The sequence below is a fragment of the Convolutriloba macropyga genome, chromosome 4 (assembly GCF_964194025.1).
Source record: "Convolutriloba macropyga chromosome 4, txConMacr16.3, whole genome shotgun sequence".
Taxonomy (NCBI): domain Eukaryota; kingdom Metazoa; phylum Xenacoelomorpha; order Acoela; family Convolutidae; genus Convolutriloba; species Convolutriloba macropyga.
Window position 1 is genome coordinate 15457450 of NC_134471.1, and position 24372 is coordinate 15481821.

General features: G+C 32.6%; 1 protein-coding gene across 2 annotated transcripts in view; it reads right to left on the minus strand.

The window, feature by feature from the left end:
- The window catches only part of LOC142337477 (protein shuttle craft-like), a 46583-nt gene that overhangs the window by 16822 nt on the left and 5389 nt on the right, over positions 1–24372 (minus strand). For both annotated transcript variants that reach the window (XM_075386727.1, XM_075386726.1), the window contains exons 3-7: positions 23590–23803; positions 22971–23096; positions 22242–22442; positions 20070–20233; positions 12359–12499 (exon numbers count right to left, since the gene is read on the minus strand). In XM_075386727.1, the coding sequence (XP_075242842.1) occupies positions 12359–12499; positions 20070–20233; positions 22242–22442; positions 22971–23096; positions 23590–23803 (846 nt within the window). The remainder of the gene's footprint in view (positions 1–12358; positions 12500–20069; positions 20234–22241; positions 22443–22970; positions 23097–23589; positions 23804–24372) is intronic.

Genomic DNA, 24372 nt, shown 5'->3' on the forward strand with positions numbered 1-24372 from the left:
AAATTTAAATTCTGAAAATGAATTTTAAGAAATGAAATCAATTTTGATGCACTTTCCATAGTAGTAACGCTGTTTTAAGCTTTGAATGAGAACAATTTAAAACACAAAAATCAAAAATAAACAGAATAACATCAGATGAATTGCTCTCGAACGGACGGGGGGCAATTTACTTTAGGGGGTAGCTAAGAATTTTTTCATGGGTGCAAAAACTCGGACCTTATAGTGGTTCGAACCCGAGATCTCCAGGCTAGACATCTTAAACATTAGGCTAAAACGGCTTTGAGTATCAGCAACTAACGATCAATTTTATATTAGCAACACTTATGCTGTCCTCGTAGCGCTACTTGTTTATCCTGTTTTTGAGATGGAAAAGTCAAATGTGCCAGACGAAAAATCTGAAACGAAAAATCGAAGTTGATTAATAATTGCTTCGTTCGAGAGTAATTAAAAATTGATAACATAGCGGTTAGACGAAAAATTGTATAAAAATACCGACAGGTCCGCAATAATTGCTCAACGTTGTTTAGAGCAATTGAAAAGCACTTGCGAGTCAACTTGACGTCAGAAAGTCAATCTAGGCGTAACATGAAAATGGTTCAAAAAACAGCAAAAAAACTAATTTTTAAACTCTGCACCTATTCTACCTGAACAAAACATGAATTCTGCATTTCTGATTTTCTTTTGAAGGTCAATCAGCATTATGATTGCTACATTATACCATCAATTAAACTTTTCAAGTACAACTTTGAAAAGTTTGAATTGGTATTCCCATAAATTACACCATTATAGGCTCAATAATAGGCTCAACATTATGCTCAAAAGTCCAAAAATTGCTTTAGCCTAGTTTCATAAACCCTTCAAAACGTCACTGATTGACAGTAAGAACTAAAATCTCAATTTTAAATGCTGAGCTGCCTGTTTTTAAACTACAATTTAACAAAAATCAATCCCCGCTAGTTTCGGTGTTTTCATCTATCAGCAGAGAATTGAAAAATTTAAGAGCTTCAATTCGCAATTTCTATAAAAACGATCAGGATATAGCAATTACAATTTACCGTCCAGACCATTAACAAAATATTTCAAATGCGACAAAAAATTTGAAACTAGAAATCCCACAAAGAAAAAATTGAGTTTTCGACACATCTGAGATTAACGGAAAATTAAATGGTCACTTTCCAGATATCTTATAGCCAAATTGTTGATTTGCATTCATATTTCACACTTAAAAGTAGTCGTCAAATAAAAAAAATCTTTACATCGTTTTGCTCTCTCTGATTTCTAAATCAAAGACTAAATAAATAGTGGTTCAATAAAAGTTAAACATTTTTATGTTCCAACATTAAATGTACTGTGGCAGTACGCAGTCTTTTTTCGCCAGCAAAATAGCAAATTTTTCTGCGCAATCTAGAGATAAGCGTAGTACTATTAGAAAGCTCATAAAGTGTAAAATTCAAATCCAAACAAACCCGGCAGATTGTTGGATGAGTAAAAATAAAACATTGTTTAAGTATCAGGCATCTAAAACAAGGAGTTTATCATTTTTCTATTAGTGATTTAGTTTAATGACAGTGACTCTGTTCATTGTTCATCTTAGATTGCTTTGCTGAGCAAATGTTGTCTAAAAGCATTTTGAGCAGAATGAGCAAAAAATAAACCGTCTCGAGAAGTTCAAAAAATCCCGCAAAATGTTGAAAAGCCGGCCAAATCAGAAAAATTATAGACAAAATATTCCAAAGCCCAAATCAAGATAACAGAAGTTCGGAAAACTGATCAAAAATTAAAATAGAAACCTCAAATGTCTGAACTCCTTTATTATTAAATTGTTATAAACAATATCAATTGTAAACGTTTACTGTATAAACAATTTCAATTGTAAACGTTTACTGTATAAACAATTTCAATTGTAAACGTAACGTGACTGAGGAGGGGGGTCAAACTTTTAAGATCAAGAACCGCCCTTCACCCATTCAATTGTCTTTAAAAACAGTCAACCGCATACGTATAGAGTATTAATCTAGTAAGGCGTAAGGCTCTGAGAGAGCTGCTCAGCCACTTAATATCCTCGTACCAATACCTGTTTATCCCGTTATTGAGGACAAAAAGTCAAAAGAGTGACGAGAAAACGGTTACGCAAAAAATCTCATAAAAAGACAGCAGGACTAATATAATTGCTAAAAACTTCGTTTGAGAGCAACTAATATGCAGCAAAGCTGAAAAAAGAACAAATGGTATCAGTAAGAATTTTTTTCTTTGAAACACGATTCTAAAAATGCTTTACTTAGTAGAGCTTCTGAGCGTATTATGTTATTTTGCTGTACTAATTTTTGTGATTATTAACGCAAAATCACGAAAATTGGCAAACAAGGAAAAGCTTGCATTTAATGAAACACAACACACTTGACACAGGTTCAACTTAATGAACATAACCGATTGATGTCGGCTGAATTGCTCTCAAACGGTAAGCGCGAGTTCAATTGCGGGCCTTACTTGACCCAATGAGTTCGTATAATGTCGAAGGGCTTAAAATTTTGGGATTGGAGTTATTATAGACACTTTTATGATCAATACTGATAAGGAACAAAATTTTGGCGTACCATTGAATTGATTTTTAATAAACCGCCTCGAATTAGGTTAGGGGCTCAATTTCGGAATGAGAGCAATTTAGATCAAACGAAAATCGAGAAGTCAAGCGTGGTAAAAGTCACTCGAAAAGTCAAAGCGCCAGACAAAAAATCGGTCCAGCGAAAAATTGCATAAAAAGACCATAGGACTAATCTCATTGCTACAAACTTCATTTGAGAGCAATTCATCACAACTGATTTCAGGCTAATAGCGAGAAAAACCTGATCCGAAAAAATTCAAACAATAATGAAGATATTAAGACAAGATTGCAGGAAAAATTTATAACATTTTTCTGCAAACTTGTCATAACAAGTTTTGGGTCATCAACCTTACATCCAATATGATCAAACTCTCAATCTGATTAAAATATACCAAGTTGGTCTAGTTGCGCAAGAATAAGCGCAAATTCAATTTTTGAGGCGCACCTCAATATTCGAAATCGAAGCTTCACTAGTTTCAAATGGAAATGCGTCCAATGCATGTAAAACCAATGTCTGGCAACAAAACGGTTCTAAGTTCAAAAAGTATTAAAAAAATTGCACAACAACCTCAAAAAGTTTCCAAGTGTACCATTGCCTATCATGGATTGAATGAATCACTCTTTGAAATAATATCTCAATTGTACATTTCTTCTTGAAAGTTTACATTTTAGCTAAAGCCCTAGTCATAAATAATGGAAAATTTATAAATATTTATATATTTTTGGAAAATAAAGGATAATTTATAAAGATTCTTAAATTGGTAGATAATAATGCAAAATTTATAAAAATTTATAAATATATCATCAAACGATTTTCAGTGTTTTCTAGTTTTCTTTAAATCACACAAAGGCCTTTTGCTTTTCACTTGTATCTGAAGCCATTCGAAAAATCTTAACAATTGTTTGAAAATAATGAATAATTAATAAATATTTACAAATTTCTAAAAAAATTGATTCTGCTTTGCTATAAAATTTAGTGTTTTTAAATCGTTTTTTACTGTTTTTAGCAGTGTGTATGTATGTATGTATGAATGTATGTATGTATGTATGTATGTATGTATGTATGTATGTATGTATGTATGTATGTATGTATGTATGTAAGTATGTATGTATGTATGTATGTTTGTATTTATGTATGAATGTATCATTGTATGTATGTTTGTATGTATACATGTATGTAAGTATGCATATATGTATGTATGTATGTATGTATGTATGTATTTATGTTTGTATTTATTTATGTGAGAATGTATCGTGCATATGTGTATATGCATATGCATGTATATGTATGTATTTAGGTATGTATGTATGTATTTAACTTGTACAATAACGATTTTTTTCTCATTTTCAATCCCAAATTGGGTTAAAGGAATTAATGGCGGTTTTTTTCCGGCATTCTGCCGAGCATCTCCTAGTGTTTGGATTGTTTTTATTTATCCCTTTTAATAGACACTTTTATGAACAAAATTGATAAATGAACCAAATTTTGGCGTACCTTTGAATTGATTTTTAGTAAACCGCCTCGAATTAGGTTAGGGGCTCCATATGACTAATGAAAAGACCATAGGACTAATCTCATTGCTACAAACTTCATTTGAGAGCAATTCATCTCAACTGATTTCAGACTAGTAGCGAGAAAAATCTGATCCGAAAAAATTCAAACAATAATGAAGATATTAAGACAAGTTTGGAGGAAAAATTTATAACATTTTTCTGCAAATTTGTCATAACAAGTTTAGGGTCATCTACATTACATCCAATTTGATCAAACTCTCAATCTGATTAAAATATACCAAGTTGGTCTAGTTGCGCAAGAATAAGCGCGTTTCAATTTTTGAGGCGCACCTCAATATTCGAAATCGAAGCTTCAGTAGTTTCAAATGGAAATGCGTCCAATGCATGTAAAACCAATGTCTGGCAAAAAAAACGGTTCTAAGTTCAAAAAAGGATTAAAAAATTTCTCAACAACATCGAAAAGTTTCCAACTGTACCTATCATGGACTGAATGAATCACTCTTTGAAATGACATCTCAATTGTACATTTCTTCTTGATTGCAACTTTTGCAGCAATGTCGTTATTTTTTTCTTTCAGGGAATATGCTGGAACGTTCTGTACCACGCATATATCGTTAGCGTTCGTCAAATTTCTGTTTGCAGCATTAAAGCCAGTCTTGCGTAAAAATCGTTCGGCTGAATCATACAGCTTATAAAATTTAACATGCAAAATGGTATTTTGAAATCTTACATTTTAGCTATAACCCTAGTAAAAAATAATGGAAAATTTATAAAAATTTATAAATATATCAAACGATTTTCAGTGTTTTCTAGTTTTCTTTAACTCACGCCAAGGCCTTTTGCATTTCACTTGTATCTGAAGCCATTCGAAAAATCTTAACAACTTTTGAAAATAATGGATAATTAATAAATATTTACAAATTTCAAAAAAAAATAATGCTTCTGCTTTGCTATAAAATTTAACTGTTTTTTAAATCGTTTTTATTGTTTTTTAGCAGTGTGTATGTATGTATGTATGCAAGTATGTATGTATGTATGTATGTATGTATGCATGTATGTATGTATGTATTTATGTTTGTATTTATTTATGTATGTATGTATCGTGTATATGTGTATATGCATATGCATGTATGTATGTATTTAAGTATGTATTTAAGTTGTACAAAAACCATTTTTTCATTTTTTTCTCATTTTCGATCTCAACTTGGGTTAAAGGAATTAATGGCGGCTTTTTTCCGGCATTCTGCCGAGCATGTTCTAGTGTTTGGATTGTTTTTATTTATACCTTTTAATAGACACTTTTATGAACAATATTGATAAATGAACCAAATTTTGGCGTACCTTTGATTTGATTTTTAGTAAACCGCCTCGAATTAGGTTAGGGCTCAGACTAATAGCGAGAAAAATCTGATCCGAAAAAATTCAAGCAATAATGAAGATATTAAGACAAGTTTGGAGGAAAAATTTATAACATTTTTCTGCAAACTTGTCATAACAAGTTTTGGGTCATCAACATTACATCCAATATGATCAAACTCTCAATCTGATTAAAATATACCAAGTTGGTCTAGTTGCGCAAGAATAAGCGCAAATTCAATTTTTGAGGCGCACCTCAATATTCGAAATCGAAGCTTCAGTAGTTTCAAATGGAAATGCGTCCAATGCATGTAAAACCAATGTCTGGCAAAAAAACGGTTCTAAGTTCAAAAAAGGATTAAAAAATTGCTCAACAACATCGAAAAGTTTCCAACTGTACCTATCATGGACTGAATGAATCACTCTTTGAAATGACATCTCAATTGTATATTTCTTCTTGATTGCAACTTTTGCAGCAAAGTCGTTATTTTTTTCTTTCAGGGAATATGCTGGAACGTTCTGTACCACGCATATATCGTTATCGTTCGTCAAATTTCTGTTTGCAGCATTAAAGCCAGTCTTGCGTAAAAATCGTTCGGCTGAATCATAAAGCTTATAAAATTTAACATGCAAAATGGTATTTTGAAAGTTTACATTTTAGCTATAACCCTAGTAAAAAATAATGGAAAAATTATAAAAATTTATATATCAAACGATTTTCAGTGTTTTCTAATTTTCTTTAACTCACGGAATGGCCTTTTGCATTTCACTTGTATCTAAAGCCATTCGAAAAATCTTAACATTTTTTGAAAATAATGGATAATTAAATAAGTATTTACAAATTTCTAAAAAAAATGCTTCTGCTTTGCTAAAAAATTTAGTGTTTATTAAATCGTTTTTTATTGTTTTTAGCAGTGTGTATGTATGTATGTATGTATGCATGTAGGCATGTATGAATGTATGTATGTATGTATGTATGTATGTATGTATGTATGTATTTATGCATGTATGTATCATTGTATGTAGGTTTGTATGTATATATGTATGTATGTATGTATGTATGTATGTATGAATTTATGTTTGTATTTATTTATGTATGTATGTATTGTGTATATGCATATGCATGTATGTATCTATATGTTTGTATTTATGTATGTATGTATGTATTTAAGTTGTACAAAAATCATTTTTTTCATTTTTTTCTCATTTTCAAAATCTACTTGGGTTAAAGGAAATAATGGCGGCTTTTTTTCCGGCATTCTGCAGAGCATGTTCAAGTTTTTGGATTGTTTTTATTTATCCCTTTTAATAGACACTTTTATGAACAATATTGATAAACGAACCAAATTTCGGCGTACCTTTGATTTGATTTTTAGTAAACCGCCTCGAATTAGGTTAGGGGCTCCATATGACTAATAAAAAGACCATAGGACTAATCTCATTGCTACAAACTTCATTTGAGAGCAATTCATCACAACTGATTTTAGACTAATAGCGAGAAAAATCTGATGCGAAAAAATTCAAACAATAATGAAGATATTAAGACAAGTTTGGAGGAAAAATTTATAACATTTTTCTGCAAACTTGTCATAACAAGTTTTGGGTCATCAACATTACATCCAATATGATCAAAGTCTCAATCTGATTAAAATATACCAAGTTGGTCTAGTTGCGCAAGAATAAGCGCAAATTCAATTTTTGAGGCGCGCCTCAATATTCGAAATCGAAGCTTCAGTAGTTTCAAATGGAAATGCGTCCAATGCATGTAAAACCAATGTCTGGCAAAAAAACGGTTCTAAGTTCAAAAAAGGATTAAAAAATTGCTCAACAACATCGAAAAGTTTCCAACTGTACCTATCATGGACTGAATGAATCACTCTTTGAAATGACATCTCAATTGTACATTTCTTCTTGATTGCAACTTTTGCAGCAATGTCGTTATTTTTTTCTTTCAGGGAATATGCTGGAACGTTCTGTACCACGCATATATCGTTATCGTTCGTCAAATTTCTGTTTGCAGCATTAAAGCCAGTCTTGCGTAAAAATTGTTCGGCTTAATCATAAAGCTTATAAAATTTAACATGCAAAAAGGTATTTTGAAAGTTTACATTTTAGCTATAACCCTAGTTAAAAAAATAATGGAACATTTATAAATATTTATATATTTTTGGAAAATAATGGATAATTTATAAAGATTCAAAAATTGGTAGATAATGCAAAATTTATAAAAACTTATAAAAATATCATCCAACGATTTTTAGTGTTTTTTAATTTTCTTTAACTCACGGAAAGGCCTTTTTTTATTTCACTTGTATCTGAAGCCATTCGAAAAATCTTAACAATTTTTGAAAATAATGGATAATGAATAGATATTTACAAATTTCTAAAAATAATGCTTCTGCTTTGCTATAAAAATTAAACTGTTTTTTTTTTCACTCGTTTTCTTTTTTTGCAGTGTGTATGTATGTATGTATGTATGTATGTATGTATGTAAGCATGTATGCATGTATGTATGTATGTATGTATGTATGTATGTATGTATGTATGTATTTATGTTTGTATGTATTTATGTATCTATTGTGTATATGTGTATATGCATATGCATGTATGTATGTATATGTATGTATGTATTTAATTTGTACAAAAGCCATTTTTTCATTTTTTTCTCTCAATTTCAATCTCAACTTAGATGACAGGAAATAATGGCGGCTTTTTTTCCCGCATTCGAGCATGTTCTAGTGTTTGGATTGTTTTTATTTATCCCTTTTAAAAGACACTTTTATGAACAACATTGATAAATGAATCAAATTTTGGCGTCCTTTGATTTGATTTTTAGTAAACCGCCTCGAATTAAGTTAGGGGCTCCATAAGGTTAATAAAAAGACCATAGGACTAATCTCATTGCTACAAAATTCATTTGAGAGCAGTTCATCACAGCTGATTTCAGACTAATAGCGAGAAAAATCTGATCAGAAAAATTTCAAAACAATAATGAAAATATTAAGACAAGTTTGCAGGAAATATTTACAACATTTTTTCTCCAAACTTGTCTTAACAAGATTAGGGTCATCAACATTACATCCAATTTGATCACTCTCTCAATCTGATTAAACTATACCAAGTTGGTCTAGTTGCGCAAGAATAAGCCCAAACTCAATTTTTGAGGCGCACCTCAATATTCGAATTTGAAGCTTCAATAGTTTCAAATGGAAATGCGTCCAATGCATGCAAAACCAATGTCTAGCAAAATAGGGTTCTAAGTTCAAAAAAGGATTGAAAAATTGCTCAACAATCTCAAAATGTTTCCAAGTGTACCATTGTCTATCATGGACTGAAGGAATCACTCTTTGGAATGACATCTCAATTGTACATTTCTTCTTGATTGCAACTTTTGCAGCAAGGTCCTTATTTTTTTCTTTCAGTGAATATGCTGGAGCGTTCTGTACCACGAATATATCGTTATCGTCAGTCAAATTTCTGTTTGCAGCATTAAACCAAGTCTTGCGTAAAAATTGTTCGGCTTAATCATAAAGCTTATAAAATTTAACATGCAAAATGGTATTTTGAAAGTTTACATTTTAGCTATAACCCTAGTCAAAAAATAATGGAAAATTTATAAATATTAATATATTTTTGGAAAAAATTGGATAATTTAAAGATTCAAAAATTGGTAGATAATAATGCAAAATTTATAAAAATTTATAAATATATCATCAAACGATTTTCAGTGTTTTCTAATTTTCTTTAACTCACACAAAGGCCTTTTGCATTTCACTTGTATCTGAAGCCATTCGAAAAATCTTAACAATTTTTGATCTTAACAATTTTTGAAAACAATGGATAATGAATAAATATTTACAAATTTCTAAAAATAATGCTTCTGCTTTGCTATAAAATTAAACTGTTTTTTTACTCGTTTTTACTGTTTTTTAGCAGTGTGTATGTATGTATGTATGTTTGTATATATGTATGTATGCATGTATGTATGTATGTATGCATGTATGTATGTATGTATGTATTTATGTTTGTATTTATTTATGTATGTATCTATTGTGTATATGTGTATATGAATATGCATGTATGTATGTATATGTATGTATTTATGTATGTATGTATGTATGTAATTTGTACAAAAACCATTTCATTTTTTTCTCTGATTTTCAACCTCAACTTGGTTGATAGGAATTAATGGCGGCTTTTTTTCCGGGATTCTGCCGAGAATGTTCTAGTGTTTGGATTGTTTTTATTTATCCCTTTTATTAGACACTTTTATGAACAATATTGATAAATGAACCAAATTTTGGCGTACCTTTGATTTGATTTTTAGTAAACCACCTCGAATTAGGTTAGGGGCTCCATAGGACTAATCTCATTGCTACAAACTTCATTTGAGAGCAATTCATCACAACTGATTTCAGGCTAATAGCGAGAAAAATCTGATCAGAAAAAATTCAAAACAATAATGAAGATATTAAGATAAGTTTGGAGGAAATATTTATAACATTGTTTCTCCAAACTTGTCTCAACAAGTTTAGTGTCATCAACCTTACATCCAATTTGATCACTCTCTGAATCTGAAGAAAATATACCAAGTTGGTCTAGTTGCGCAAGAATAAGCCCAAACTCAATTTTTGAGGTGCATCTCAATATTCGAATTCGAAGCTTCAATAGTTTCAAATTGAAATGCGTCCAATGCATGTAAAGCCAATGTCTGGCAAAATAGGGTTCTAAGTTCAAAAAAGGATTGAAAAATTGCTCAACAACCTCAAAAAGTTTCCAAGTGTACCATTGTCTATCATTGACTGAATGAATCACTCTTTGAAATGACATCTCAATTGTGCATTTCTTCTTGATTGCAACTTCTGCAGCAATGTCCTTATTTTTTTCTTTCATTGAAAATGCTGGAACGTTCTGTACCACGCATATATCGTTATCGTTCGTCAAATTTCTGTTTGCAGCATTAAAGCCAGTCTTGCGTAAAAATTGTTCGGCTTAATCATAAAGCTTATAAAATTTAACATGCAAAAAGGTATTTTGAAAGTTTACATTTTAGCTATAACCCTAGTAAAAAAATAATGGAACATTTATAAATATTTATATATTTTTGGAAAATAATGGATAATTTATAAAGATTCATAAATTGGTAGATAAAAAAGGCAAAATTTATAAAAATTTATAAATATATCATCAAACGATTTTCAGTGTTTTCTAGTTTTCTTTATCTCACGCCAAGGCCTTTTGCATTTCACTTGTATCTGAAGCCATTCGAAAAATCTTCACAATTTTTGAAAATAATTGAAAATTAATAAATATTTACAAATTTCTAAAAATAATGCTTCTGCTTTGCTATAACATTTAACTGTTTTTCTAATCGTTTCTATTGTTTTTAAGCAGTGTGTATGTATGTATGTATGCAAGAATGTATGTATGTATGTATGCATTTATGTATGTATGTATGTATGTATGTATGTATGTATTTATGCATGTACGTATCATTGTATGTATGTTTGTATGTATCTAGGTATGTATGTATGTATGTATGTATGTATGTATGTATGTATGTATGTATGTATGTATGTATGTATGTATGTATGTATGTATGTATGTATGTATGTATGTATGTATGTATGTATGTATGTATGTATGTATGTATGTATGTATGTATGTATGTATGTATGTATGTATGTATGTATGTATGTATGTATGTATGTATGTATGTATGTATGTATGTATGTATGTATGTATGTATGTATGTATGTATGTATGTATGTATGTATGTATGTATGTATGTATGTATGTATGTATGTATGTATGTATGTATGTATGTATGTATGTATGTATGTATGTATGTATGTATGTATGTATGTATGTATGTATGTATGTATGTATGTATGTATGTATGTATGTATGTATGTATGTATGTATGTATGTATGTATGTATGTACGTATCATTGTATGTATGTTTGTATGTATGTATGTATGTATGTATGTATGTATGTATGTATGTATGTATGTATGTATTTATGTTTGTATTTATTTATGTATGTATGTATTGTGTATATGCATATGCATGTATGTATGTATTTATGTATGTATTTATTTATGTATGGTCAAACGCCAATTGTCTTCTATCTTGAGGTCTAATTTAAAAGTTGCTTACAATTTGACCATTTTCTTTGAGCTTATGTTTAAAAATCTAAAAATTTTGCTCCCATTTGAATAGGGTGGGCTATTCAAATGACTATGTGACGAATTTCTTAAATCTAAAAACTTGCCAAAGGTGGGACTTGTCAGGGAGCAAAATTGTTGGCTGATTTTTCATTAATAGTTTGATTTGAAACTTTCATTTGACGTGATATATTTTTTAAGAATACTGTTTTTTGTAACTGATAATTTTAAGACGATACATTACTGTTGATCTACTTCAAGTACATAGAAATTCAATTTAATTCTTGGATTCACTCAACACTTTTTAAAATGTTTAGTTTGAATGGATAATGGTGTTCATAACATTTTGATTCCATTTTTTTATGGAACCAAACTTGAGCACAGTCAAGGGTAATTTTAATGCAAATTTGCAGACTTCTTGCAGTACTCAATAAAGTAGGTTGGGTTTTGTAACTTCAAAAGATAATTTACAAACTGTTTATAAAATTGGATGAAAATTGTCTAACATTTTATAAACTAGAGGGAAAAATTTGCAAATTTTTATAAAATAATGCATAAATTTTGCAATACTTTACAAATTTTTGTAACAATAATGCATTATTTTTGCAAATATTTACAATTCAATTTATAATTTTTTATAAAATTTACATTAAGTTTTGACTGGGAAGTGTACGCAAGTAGGCAGGTACCAAGTCGGCATTATTTGTCAAATCTTACCGAGTGGCACGTTTGGGTACAGAGATGATCGCAACTTGGGAGTCCTTTATTACATGGTCTTCCACAGCTCATACTTCCAATGTAACAGGGCACACTCCTCATCATCTGGTGACCACCCACACACGGTGCCTCAATCAATACCTGAAAATATTCATAACACTTAATTGAACGCCAACAGTTATGCTTAATTATACTAAACGTCAAAAGTAAGTTAGCATCCTACAGTTTTACAAAAAAAATCAACTCTGACTCGATGTTACACGAATTGTGATGGCATTTCGCGGACAATTTTACACCATTGATCCCATACACTAGTGGTCTTGCCTACCTATTAAACTGGGTTGACACGTAATTGAAACTTATCAGAACAAAAAAAAGATATGTTTTCACGTTTATTCAATTACGATTGAGTTCGCATTTGCAAAATCCAACTTTCCTAATGACTTCGAAAATCAGTGGCTTCAACGTCGTTGAAACGCGTAGCTTAAAAATGAGATCTTTAAAAGCTAGCAAGCAATTCATCACTAGAAAGATATATCCATTTCTACAAGAATCACTACAGCCACTAACGAGTCTATTAAGGAATCACGAAACAAAATCAGGCAATAAAAAAAAACATAGCCAGCAAATTGCACATTGGGTCTGAAACAGAAAAAAGTTAAGATAGAAATTGACAGAAATTTCTAAGTGTCAAAGTGTTCTTATTTGTTGAACAAATTCTGCATACTCGGCTAGATTCTAAAAGTACACCTAATTGAGCTTACATACTTAACGCTATTAAGCATAATACTAATGCCAGGTAGCAATCGCTTTAATGAACTTTGACAACCTAATGCATTATGACTTAATGTCCGGGCTTTATATGTCTATCCCATTTCCATTAATTTTGCTCTTTCGACTGACCGTATTCACTACATTACGTAATTCAATGCGTCAAAGAAATTAAAATGCATTCAGACAATGAGTAAGTCAAGCGTGAGAAAGTAGGTCAGAAGTCAAAAGTAAGCGTGAAAATCGTGGCTTATGTAAAAACGTAGCTGGCAGATTGCCAGAAAATAGCCGCACTAGATTCGTAGATCGGCAGTCTAAAAAAAACAGTAAAAAAACAGACCAAACAAATTCGTCTTCTCATTCAAGGCTGATCTGTTATATTTTGAATAAAAATCTGTATAAGTTATTGCTGCCTCTATTAGCTGATCTCAAATAACCTTCATTTAGAGTGACACACACCCATTTGGACTTATCTCTTTGAATTAAAGTAAATAAAAGTCAATTTCAAAGTGAGGAAGTCATTTTTGAGAGTGAGGTAAGTCAAATGTGACCAAAAACTTAATCACGCGCATAAACAAAAAAACTCGCTCCACTAAGAGCGAAAATTGACGTCACACATGCAATTCAGTTGAAATTGCATGAACGAATGAAGAAAAAGTGGCTGTGAAAATCATGACGACGAAATTAAAAAAACCATGAGAAGTCCAATAATAGCCCCAGCTATCGCTGTGCGGCTATTAAAAAACAACGTGATCAAAAGGTAAAGCGAACAAAAAAACATAGCCGGAAGAATTCCGGAAACGACTCGAAGTCATATCCTAGAAAACACTGGCTTTTCAAATAGCTAAAATCTCCATGCAGAACGCATCAATGCAGAGAAAACAAGCGTCTTAAGTCAAAGAATAAAAGAAATTGAACATGAAAAATCAGGAAAATTCAATTTTCCATATAGAACAAGTATGCATACAAACGAAATTCGTTGGTTTATGAATGAAAACAAGTTAACCAACCACATAATACCAACCCCGAATTAATGAGCTCAAACATCAATGCGCGAAAGAATTTAAAATCCATTCAGTTGAAACAGTGAGTTAAGAAAGTCAAAAGTCAAAGGTAAAAATCGTGACTTATGTGAAACGAAAAAAGTGATCAAAAAGTAAACAAATTAAAAAAGGAGGAGCGCCTAAATAATAGCCGTTGAGAGGCTGACGGCGGCTATTAGGAAACTTGTTAATACAATGAACAAAAATCGCAAAAAGACTCTAAGTCAGCAAAATAATTGTAAAAACTTCAAATTCATCAACAAAAAGACAAAAGAAACAGAATGTAATTCAAAGGAAAAAATTGTTTGAAATCAAACTAAGACCCAATAGTATTCGTAGAAAGTAATTATCAGTTGAAATGCTTAAACGGCAATTCAAGCAAATTCTCAGTGCCGCGCTGTCAAATGAAATCAATTGCAAACAATCCTTAAAAAAGCTAAAATCATTATTTTCATGACAACTGCTAAAAATAGGGCTGATCAGAACTGTTCAGAAAAATGATAGACTGATGCATGCTAGAATGCGCAACAATGAAGATAGAAGCAAAAACACATGATCAAATACAGACTAGTTCTCAAAACATAGCCGGCAGATTGCAAGAATAGCTGCGAATAGACTTGGGTGCCGTATAAACGAGATAGAAACAGATAAAGATAAAAACGAAAAAGTTATGGACGCTGCTCAAAATCCTATGTAAAAAATTCAGCTATAAATTAATAAAGCTTGTTTAAATTCATTGCGCAAAAGCCTTTTTATTAGGGACCTTTATTACATCTATGAATTCCTTTGACCTAACGCTAATTCAAAATAAATTTAAATTTTAAAGTATAAAAGTCATTTTATTGAGTGAGGTAAGTCACTTATGATCAAAATCTATCAAGCAAAAACTTTTGTTAGAGAGAGAAATGACGTCATGTGCGCAGATTCCGTTAGTGAGAGGAAGTCATTCAGAAAATTTGACTTCAGCTTTGCTGTGTGAACAAATGTAAAACGAAGAAGAGCATCAGACGACGAAAAGAAAAAAAAACCAAGAGCCCAGCAATATAGATCAGCTCAGCTTACAGCTTCCCAGCTATAAACAAAAAAAAGAGAATTAGAAAAATAATTACATCTCATTTATCATAAAATTTTATAGCTATCCTCCATTATAGATTAAAATGTAGAAATATAGTTCAAAGATTGGAAACAATAAAATATTTTGCAATAAAATGTCAAAAGTTTTCAAAATTGCACCTATGAAAAAATCTTTGCAGTATTTCAAATACTAAACACCACAAAATCACTCAAGTAATAGTAAAAAAAAATGAGGATCCTTCGACAGTGTACAAAAAGACTTTCTAAAATTTAAATCCAAAAAAAAAAACAAAAACATAAAATTAGACCAAAAACTGCCAAAATTGGGCAAGCATGTTTAAAATTATCAAAAACACTTCACGTTTTAAACAGGCATTTAATGAGTGGAATAATATCAGAGATAAACTTCCATATGCAATGATTTTGGAAAATTTTGAAAAAATAATCCGCTTTAAGAAACAAAAATTGAATATTAAAAATTGGGAAATATGTGTTCATTTAAACTTAAAACGCATTGTTAGACTCTAAAAAACACTGCAGTATCAATTTCAGAGGTTCACATATTAATACTACAGCTTCTATTAAAAAAACATTTCTACAAAAAAACTAAATGAGAAGCAAAATAGCTGAGCCAATTGGACGAAGAAACGGCTAAAATAGTTATCTCTATGCCGCATTCTGTCAAAAAACACTTTTCAAAGTCCAAAAGTCATTCACTGATCGAAGCGCATGATCAAAAAACTTCTCTCGCTTAGAAAAATTAGTTCACACGACAATTTTACTCTTTAGCTTTTATGTCAAAACGAAGTCTAAACGAGCTTTTATGTCAAAACGCCGTCTAAACGAATAGTACTTTCGGTTAGAAAAACCTAAAGAAAACCCAAACTCAAAATTTTTAAACCCTACACCTGTTCTACCTGAACAAAACATGAATTGTGCATTTCTGATTTTCTTTCGAAGGTCAATCAGCATTATGATTGCTACATTATACCATCAATTAAACTTTTCAAGTACAACTTTGAAAAGTTTGAATTGGTATTCCCATAAATTACACAAATAATAGGCTCAACATTATGCTCAAAAGTCTAAAAATTGCTTTAGCATAGTTTCATAGACCCTTTCAAAAAGGCACTGATTAACATTATAAACTAATATCTCAATTTTCAATGCTGAGCTGCCTGTTTTTAAACTATAATTTAGCAAAAATCAATTCGCTAATTTTGGTGTTTTCATCTATCAGCAGAGAATTGGAAAAATGTAAGTGCTTTATTTCTCAATTTCTATAAAAACGATCAGGATATAGCAATTACAATTTACCGTCAAGAGCATTAACAAAATAATTTAAGTGCGACAAAATTTGACGAAGGTTTGAGAAACTGGAAATCCAAAACGGAAAATGCAATGGTCACTTACCAGATATCTTGTAGCCAAAATGTTGATTTGCATTCAAATTTCACAAAAAAAGTAGTCGTCAAATTAAAAAAAAACTTTACATAGTTTTGCTCTCTCTGATTTCAAAGTCAAGGACTAAAAAAATTGTGGTTTAATAACACTTTCAGACAATTTTTCCAACAGTAATTGTAATGTGGGAGTACGCAGTCTTGTTTCTCCAGCATAAGCAAATTTCTCTGCGCAATCTAGAGAACATACCCGGCAGATTGCCGGAAAATAGCCGCCGTTGATTCCCATAACTCTATTGGGATTGAAAGAAAAGAAAATATGAACAAACATTGATTTTTGTATAAAAACATTTTTAAGTGCGATTTATTTTGATGTCATTTCATAATTGAACATACTCCTCTCCCTCAGTGAGAGGCTGCAGGGGCTAGTATCAATACCAATAAGCATTATAGAAAGTAACTAAAACTTATGAGAACAAAGCTCAAGTACCGGGCATCTAAAAATGGGCTTGGGTTTATCCCGCTTCTATTTCTGACTTTAATTTTTTATACTAACTCTCTTCATTTTGAATTGCTTTGTTGAGCAGCTGCTGTTTAAAAGCACTATGAGCAGAATGACAGAAGAGTGAAACTAGCCTAGAGAAGACAAAAAGATTTCACGCAAAATGTCGAAAAATCGGCAAAATGGGTAAAGCGAAAAAAAGTTCGACGAAGTAAAAAACATACACGGTAGATTGCCGGAAAATAGCCGCCGTTGATTCCCATAACTCTATTGGGATTGAAAGAAAAGAAAATATCAACAAACATTGATTTTTGTATAAAAACATTTTTAAGTGCGATTTATTTTGATGTCATTTCATAATTGAACATACTCCTCTCCCTCAGTGAGAGGCTGCAGGGGCTAGTATCAATACCAATAAGCATTATAGAAAGTAACTAAAACTTATGAGAACAAAGCTCAAGTACCGGGCATCTAAAAATGGGCTTGGGTTTATCCCGCTTCTATTTCTGACTTTAATTTTTTATACTAACTCTCTTCATTTTGAATTGCTTTGTTGAGCAGCTGCTGTTTAAAAGGACTATGAGCAGAATGACAGAAGAGTGAAACTAGCCTAGAGAAGACAAAAAGATTTCACGCAAAATGTCGAAAAAGCGGCAAAATGGGTAGAGCGAAAAAAAGTTCGACGAAGTATAAAACATACACGGTAGATTGCCGGAAAATAGCCGCCGTTGATTCCCATAATTCTATTGGGATTGAAAGAAAAGAAAATATCAACAAACATTGATTTTTGTATAAAAACATTTTTAAGTGCGATTTATTTTGATGTCATTTCGTAATTGAACATCTGTCCCTCAGTGAGAGGCTACAGGGTCTAGTATCAATACCAATAAGCATTATAGATAGTACCTAAAACTTATGAGAACAAAGTTCAATTACCGGGCATCTAAAAATGGGCGTTATGGGTTTATCCCGTTTCTGTTTCTGACTTTGATTTTTTTATACTGACTCTCTTCATTTTGAATTGCTTTGCTGAGCAGCTGCTGTTTAAAAGGACTATGAGCAGAATGACAGAAGAGTGAAACTAGCCTAAAGACAAAAAGATTTCACGCAAAATGTCGAAAAAGCGGCAAAATGGGTAGAGCGAAAAAAAGTTCGACGAAGTAAAAAACATACACGGTAGATTGCCGGAAAATAGCCTCCGTTGATTCCCATAATTCTATTGGGATTGAAAGAAAAGAAAATATCAACAAACATTGATTTTTGTATAAAAACATTTTTAAGTGCGATTTATTTTGATGTCATTTCGTAATTGAACATACTCCTGTCCCTCAGTGAGAGGCTGCAGGGTCTAGTATCAATACCAATAAGCATTATAGATAGTAACTAAAACTTATGAGAACAAAGTTCAATTACCGGGCATCTAAAAATGGGCGTTATGTGTTTATCCCGTTTCTATTTCTGACTTTGATTTTTTTATACTGACTCACTTCATTTTGAATTGCTTTGCTGAGCAGCTGCTGTTTAAAAGGACTATGAGCAGAATGACAGAAGAGTTAAACTAGCCTAGAGAAGACAAAAAGATTTCACGCAAAATGTCGAAAAAGCGGCAAAATGGGTAGAGCGAAAAAAAGTTCGACGAAGTATAAAACATACACGGTAGATTGCCGGAAAATAGCCGCCGTTGATTCCCATAATTCTATTGGGATTGAAAGAAAAGAAAATATCAACAAACATTGATTTTTGTATAAAAACATTTTTAAGTGCGATTTATTTTGATGTCATTTCGTAATTGAACATACTCCTGTCCCTCAGTGAGAGGCTGCAGGGGCTAGTATAAATACCAATAAGCATTATAGAAAGTAACTACAACTTATGAGAACAAAGTTCAAGTACCGGGCATCTAAAAATGGGCTTGGGTTTATCCCGCTTCTATTTCTGACTTTAATTTTTTATACTAACCCTCTTCATTTTGAATTGCTTTGTTGAGCAGCTGCTGTTTAAAAGGACTATGAGCAGAATGACAGAAGAGTGAAACTAGCCTAGAGAAAACAAAAAGATTTCACGCAAAATGTCGAAAAATCGCCAAAATGGGTAAAGCGAAAAAAAGTTCGACGAAAAAAAACATACACGGTAGATTGCCGGAAAATAGCCGCCGTTGATTCCCATAACTCTATTGGGATTGAAAGAAAACAAAATATCAACAAACATTGATTTTTGTATAAAAACATTTTTAAGTGCGATTTATTTGGATGTCATTTCGTAATTGAACATACTCCTGTCCCTCAGTGAGAGGCTGCAGGGGCTAGTATCAATACCAATAGGCATTATAGATAGTAACTAAAACTTATGAGAACAAAGTTCAAGTAACGGGCATCTAAAAATGGGCTTTATGGGTTTATCCCGTTTCTATTTCTGACTTTGATTTTTTTATACTGACTCTCTTCATTTTGAATTGCTTTGCTGAGCAGCTGCTGTTTAGAAGGACTATGAGCAGAATGACAGAAGAGTGAAACTAGCCTAGAGAAGTCAAAAAGATTTCACGCAAAATGTCGAAAAAGCTGAAAATGGGTAAAGCGAAAAAAAAGTTCGACGAAGTAAAAAACATACACGGTAGATTGCCGGAAAATAGCCGCCGTTGATTCCCATAACTCTATTGGGATAGACAGAGAAGAAAATATCAACAAAAATGATTTTTGTATAAAAACATTTTTAAGTGCGATTTATTTTGATGTCATTTCGTAATTGAACATACTCCTGTCTCTCAGTGAGAGGCTACAGGGTCTATTATCAATACCAATAAGCATTATAGATAGTAACTGAAACTTATGAGAACAAAGTTCAAGTAGTAAAAAAAATAGGAGCGCTATAATAGCCGGCTGAGAAGATAAGGGCGGCTATTAAAAATGATAATTGGTTCGCACCGGACATGGAGGGCATTTTTCCTCACTATGACAAGTGTGTTGGGGAGCGTGTCCACAGGGGTGAGGTCTCATGCAAGGGAAGTCACAGGTCGGTGGGTCAGTCCCACAGGCCACCGGTGCAGGTATTGATGATCGTCCACAATGACACGAGAGGTCATCGAAGCCTGAAACTCAGCTCAAATTTTGGGCAAACTCAAAACGAAGGAAGTATTTGTCTTCGTGCACGCAAAACAAAAACAAAATGGTAACTAAAACTTTTAAACATACCCGGCAGATTGCCGGAAAATAGCCGCCGTTGATTCCAATAAGCATGATTGGGATTGAAAGAATAGATATTAAAAAAAATTTGTACAAAAACATTTATTAAGTCCGATTTATTTTGATGGCATTTCGTAATTGAACATAACGTACTTCTGTTTCTTAGAGAGAGGCTACAGGGGCTACTATCAATACCAATAAGCATTAGAGATGGTAACTAAGACTTATAGGAACGACGTTCAAATAGCGGGCATCTAAAATTGGGCTTTATGGGTTTATCCCGTTTCTACTTCTGACTTCAATTTTTTTTATACTGACTCTGTTCATTTTGAATTGCTTTGCTGAGCAACTGATGTTCAAAATCACTTTTAGCAGAATGAGAGAAGAGAGAAACTAGCCTAGAGAAGTCAAAAAGATATCACGCAAAATGTTGAAAAAGCGGCAAAATGAGGTAAAGCGAAACATTTTTTATTCGACGAAGTAAAAAACATAGCAGGACAAGTCCTGACGTACAATTCAAAGAATTTTCATTGACTTAACAAACAACTAGACCTAGAACGGACAACGGGTGAATTGGGAAAACCATTTCTAAAAAATCAGATGAAAAAAAAACCAAAAAAAAGAGAAAATCTCAATGTCAAAATGCTGCTAGGGAGACCAAAAAACCACTAGTGAGATATGTAATTTTGATTTTGGTCCAGAATAAGCTGTGAATGGATTGGGAAAACTATTTAGATCCGACTTAAATACGATCCAAAAAATCGAAAAAACAGTAAAAATCAGAGTGAAATTTCCGCATGTGAACAAAAAACCACTACCGAGGAACCGAATTTTTGTTCAGACACCGTTTTCTCACTCTACTTTAAAATTAGAGCGAAAAAAATTCACGCCGCAAAACCACTCGCTTTTTCGCTCCATTTCCTGTTTCGGCGTGACCAAAATCACCACTCCAATTTGACTTCAAAAATCATGAAAATATGTGAACAGATCTTAAAAAAAAGACAGCACCTCAATACAATTCAAATTCTTTGAATTGTAAAAAATAGGAGCGCTATAATAGCCGGCTGAGAAGATGAGGGCGGCTATTAAAAACTTCAAGTAGCGGGCATCTAAATTGGGCTTATATAGATTTTTCCCGTTTTTATTTTTGATTTCGTTTTTTATAACTGCTTTCATTTTGAGACTGATTTGCTGAGAAACTGCTGTGCTTTAAAAGCACTTTGAGCAGAATGAAAGAAGCATGATCGATTTCACTGATGAACTGAAAATTAACATTTTTACACCAGCATCAAACTTAGACAGTCAACAAAGACCATTAACCTATTTGCGCATAAATGAACAAGAACATATATAAACAATTCGAAAATTTCAGCATCCAAGATTTAGTGACACTCCGCATCGTTTGATTGGATAAACAATACAACAACCTTGTGGGAAAGACGAAGCAAAAGGGAGCAAAAATTGAAGAAATCGGCAAAACCAGAATATCTTTCTAAGTAAATCGTGTCAAACCAAGAGCACCTCATAACAATTTACCCAAATCCTTAACCACAAACACATAAAACCTCAGAAATCATAAAATACATTTTAGCAGTTCTTATTATTGAAAAACGAGCAATATAACTACAAATGAAGCGGAGATTTACAAATTCAGTGGAACATTTCAAAAACAAGCGGTATCTCATTCAACAGATATAATACTTAAAAGCTATTGCCAAAATTACGCCGCACTAAGGCCACAGCTTCGCAGCTTACAGCTTCGCAGCTATAAAGACACCAATATGACTCATATAATTGCTATTACCTTCGTTTGAGAACAATTAATAGTTGGCTCAAACTTCGTTCGAGAGCGAAAGAAATATGTTGCCTAATATTTTCTTCACCATCATCTGGAATTTCAATTGAACTACTCACCGAATTGCCAGCACCTGTCACAGTTACCCCTATGACAGTTCTCCTGACACTGATGCACTCCACAAGATAACAGTCTATTGCACGTGGCACTGCAAACATGACCCTGCGCCTCCGACTCCACACAACACACTCTCCTGCACTGATGCTTATTGCAGTGCAACTTACGCTTGCACACGCGAGTGCACAGAATGTCACCGTCATCTTAAACACAGTCGCAATAACTAAGTCGGAATTTCGATCATGCGGTTCTTATAAAATCCTTTACGACGTTTGAGGGAACCTAACGGTTCCTATATTCAAAAGATAGAAACAATATTTTGCTCTTTTCCTCTTTTATGACTTTTCCAAGCATAGTATTTTTCGCTGTTTTCCAAAATACGTTTAGCCTCCTTATATAATTCGTACCAGTGAGCTAATGTGTAGAAAAATTTTACCTGTTTTACCACGAATTTTGTTTCCTTTTTGATGAGTAAAACTGAAAACTTGACTACTATCAAAACCGTTCAATTAACTGTCCTACCGAAGTGGTGTCTAAAATTAATGCCCTCCCCTCAGTATGTTTTCAAAACTATGCCCTCCCCCATTCAAAACAGTATTTTTTGAATTAAAGTGTTATTATGTTTAAAATAGCTCATATGGCTGAGGTAACAAAAATATGAATAGGCAACGCACCCACTAAACAGGGGGTGGGGTGGATGATTGCTAATCACAATTAAGATCTCTACTAACTAGCAATGATCTGTTGACACTTGACAGTGACAGTGTTTGCCCCACATCTACATTGGGACTGCGTATCCAGAGGACAAAGTGGACACGGTCCTGTGTGACACACCAACTGACATCTGTGTCTCTGCTCTAAACAACAAACAGCAGCATCAAAACAAGCGATAAATAAAATTCTCACAAAAGTTACCAGTATCAACCACTGCAACAGGTTCTGTAATTGAATGTATCTATGAAAAGGTGCTAGCTCTGCTCATATGTAGCAAAAGTAGCTATCATTTATTAGGATATTTTGTAACTTAAAAGCTCCAATTTTGAACTGAGGCACATATGAACAAACTGAAGTTTTCTGAAGTTATGAACAAGCTATGAACAGTTATGAACCAGCAATGAACAGTTATGAACGGTTATGAACAAGCTATGAACAAGTTCTTAAGTTTTCTGAAGTTATTAGTAACAAACTGAAGTTATGAACAAACTGAACCAACTGAATACTTCTAGATAAATATTTCAGCTTTACTGCTGCTCAGGAAATTTCATGCAACTATATCCTAGCAGGGATCCATGACTTATATCTTAGTGTCAAGCTAGCAATCTAAAATCGGGCTGGCATTTTACAACTTACGCGTTGGTCCACATCTCAGCACTTTCCCACAGATGTTCCCACAAGTTGGAACCTTGTCCAGACAAGATAATCTTTCTCCAAACACTGACACTGGGAACTTCCCACAAGGACATGTCTGGATAACAGCCAGGGACGTCTCACACTTGGCGCACTCTCCAGAATGACACACTTTTTCACACTTATGGTTACCACAGTTCAGGCTTTTATCACATACCTGAAAAAGCAATGCCGTGAATCAAGTAATTTAAGATTTATTTCTAAACCAATGCCACGCACCAAAAATCCAGAACAAGACCCATCTTTTCTTCGTTTTTTTTCAATTAGAATTTCGTTTCGTTTCCTGCTAATTATGACTGAGCATCTTCTTTATTTATAATCAGAGCTGGCAGATTGCCAGAGAATAGTAACAATAGTTTCGTAGATCTGCAGTTTCAAAAAGATAAAAGAAACAGACAAAAAGAAAGTTTTTTATTTAAATGCTGAAATTATATATTTTGATTAAGAATCTGTATAACTTATGACTGCTTATATTAGCTGCTCTCAAATAACCTTCACTTAGAGTGGCACGAACGCACTTGACCTTATCTCTGATTTAAAGCAAAGAAAAGTCAATTTCAGATAAAGTCATTTTTGAGAATGAGGTAAGTCACGTAGGACCAAAAATTTAATCACGCAAGTGAAGAAAAATTGCTCCGCTAAGAGTGAAAAATGACGTCAAGCGCGAAAGTCAATCGAAATGGCATGTACAAAAAGGAGATTTAAAGTGACTGTGACGCCATATGG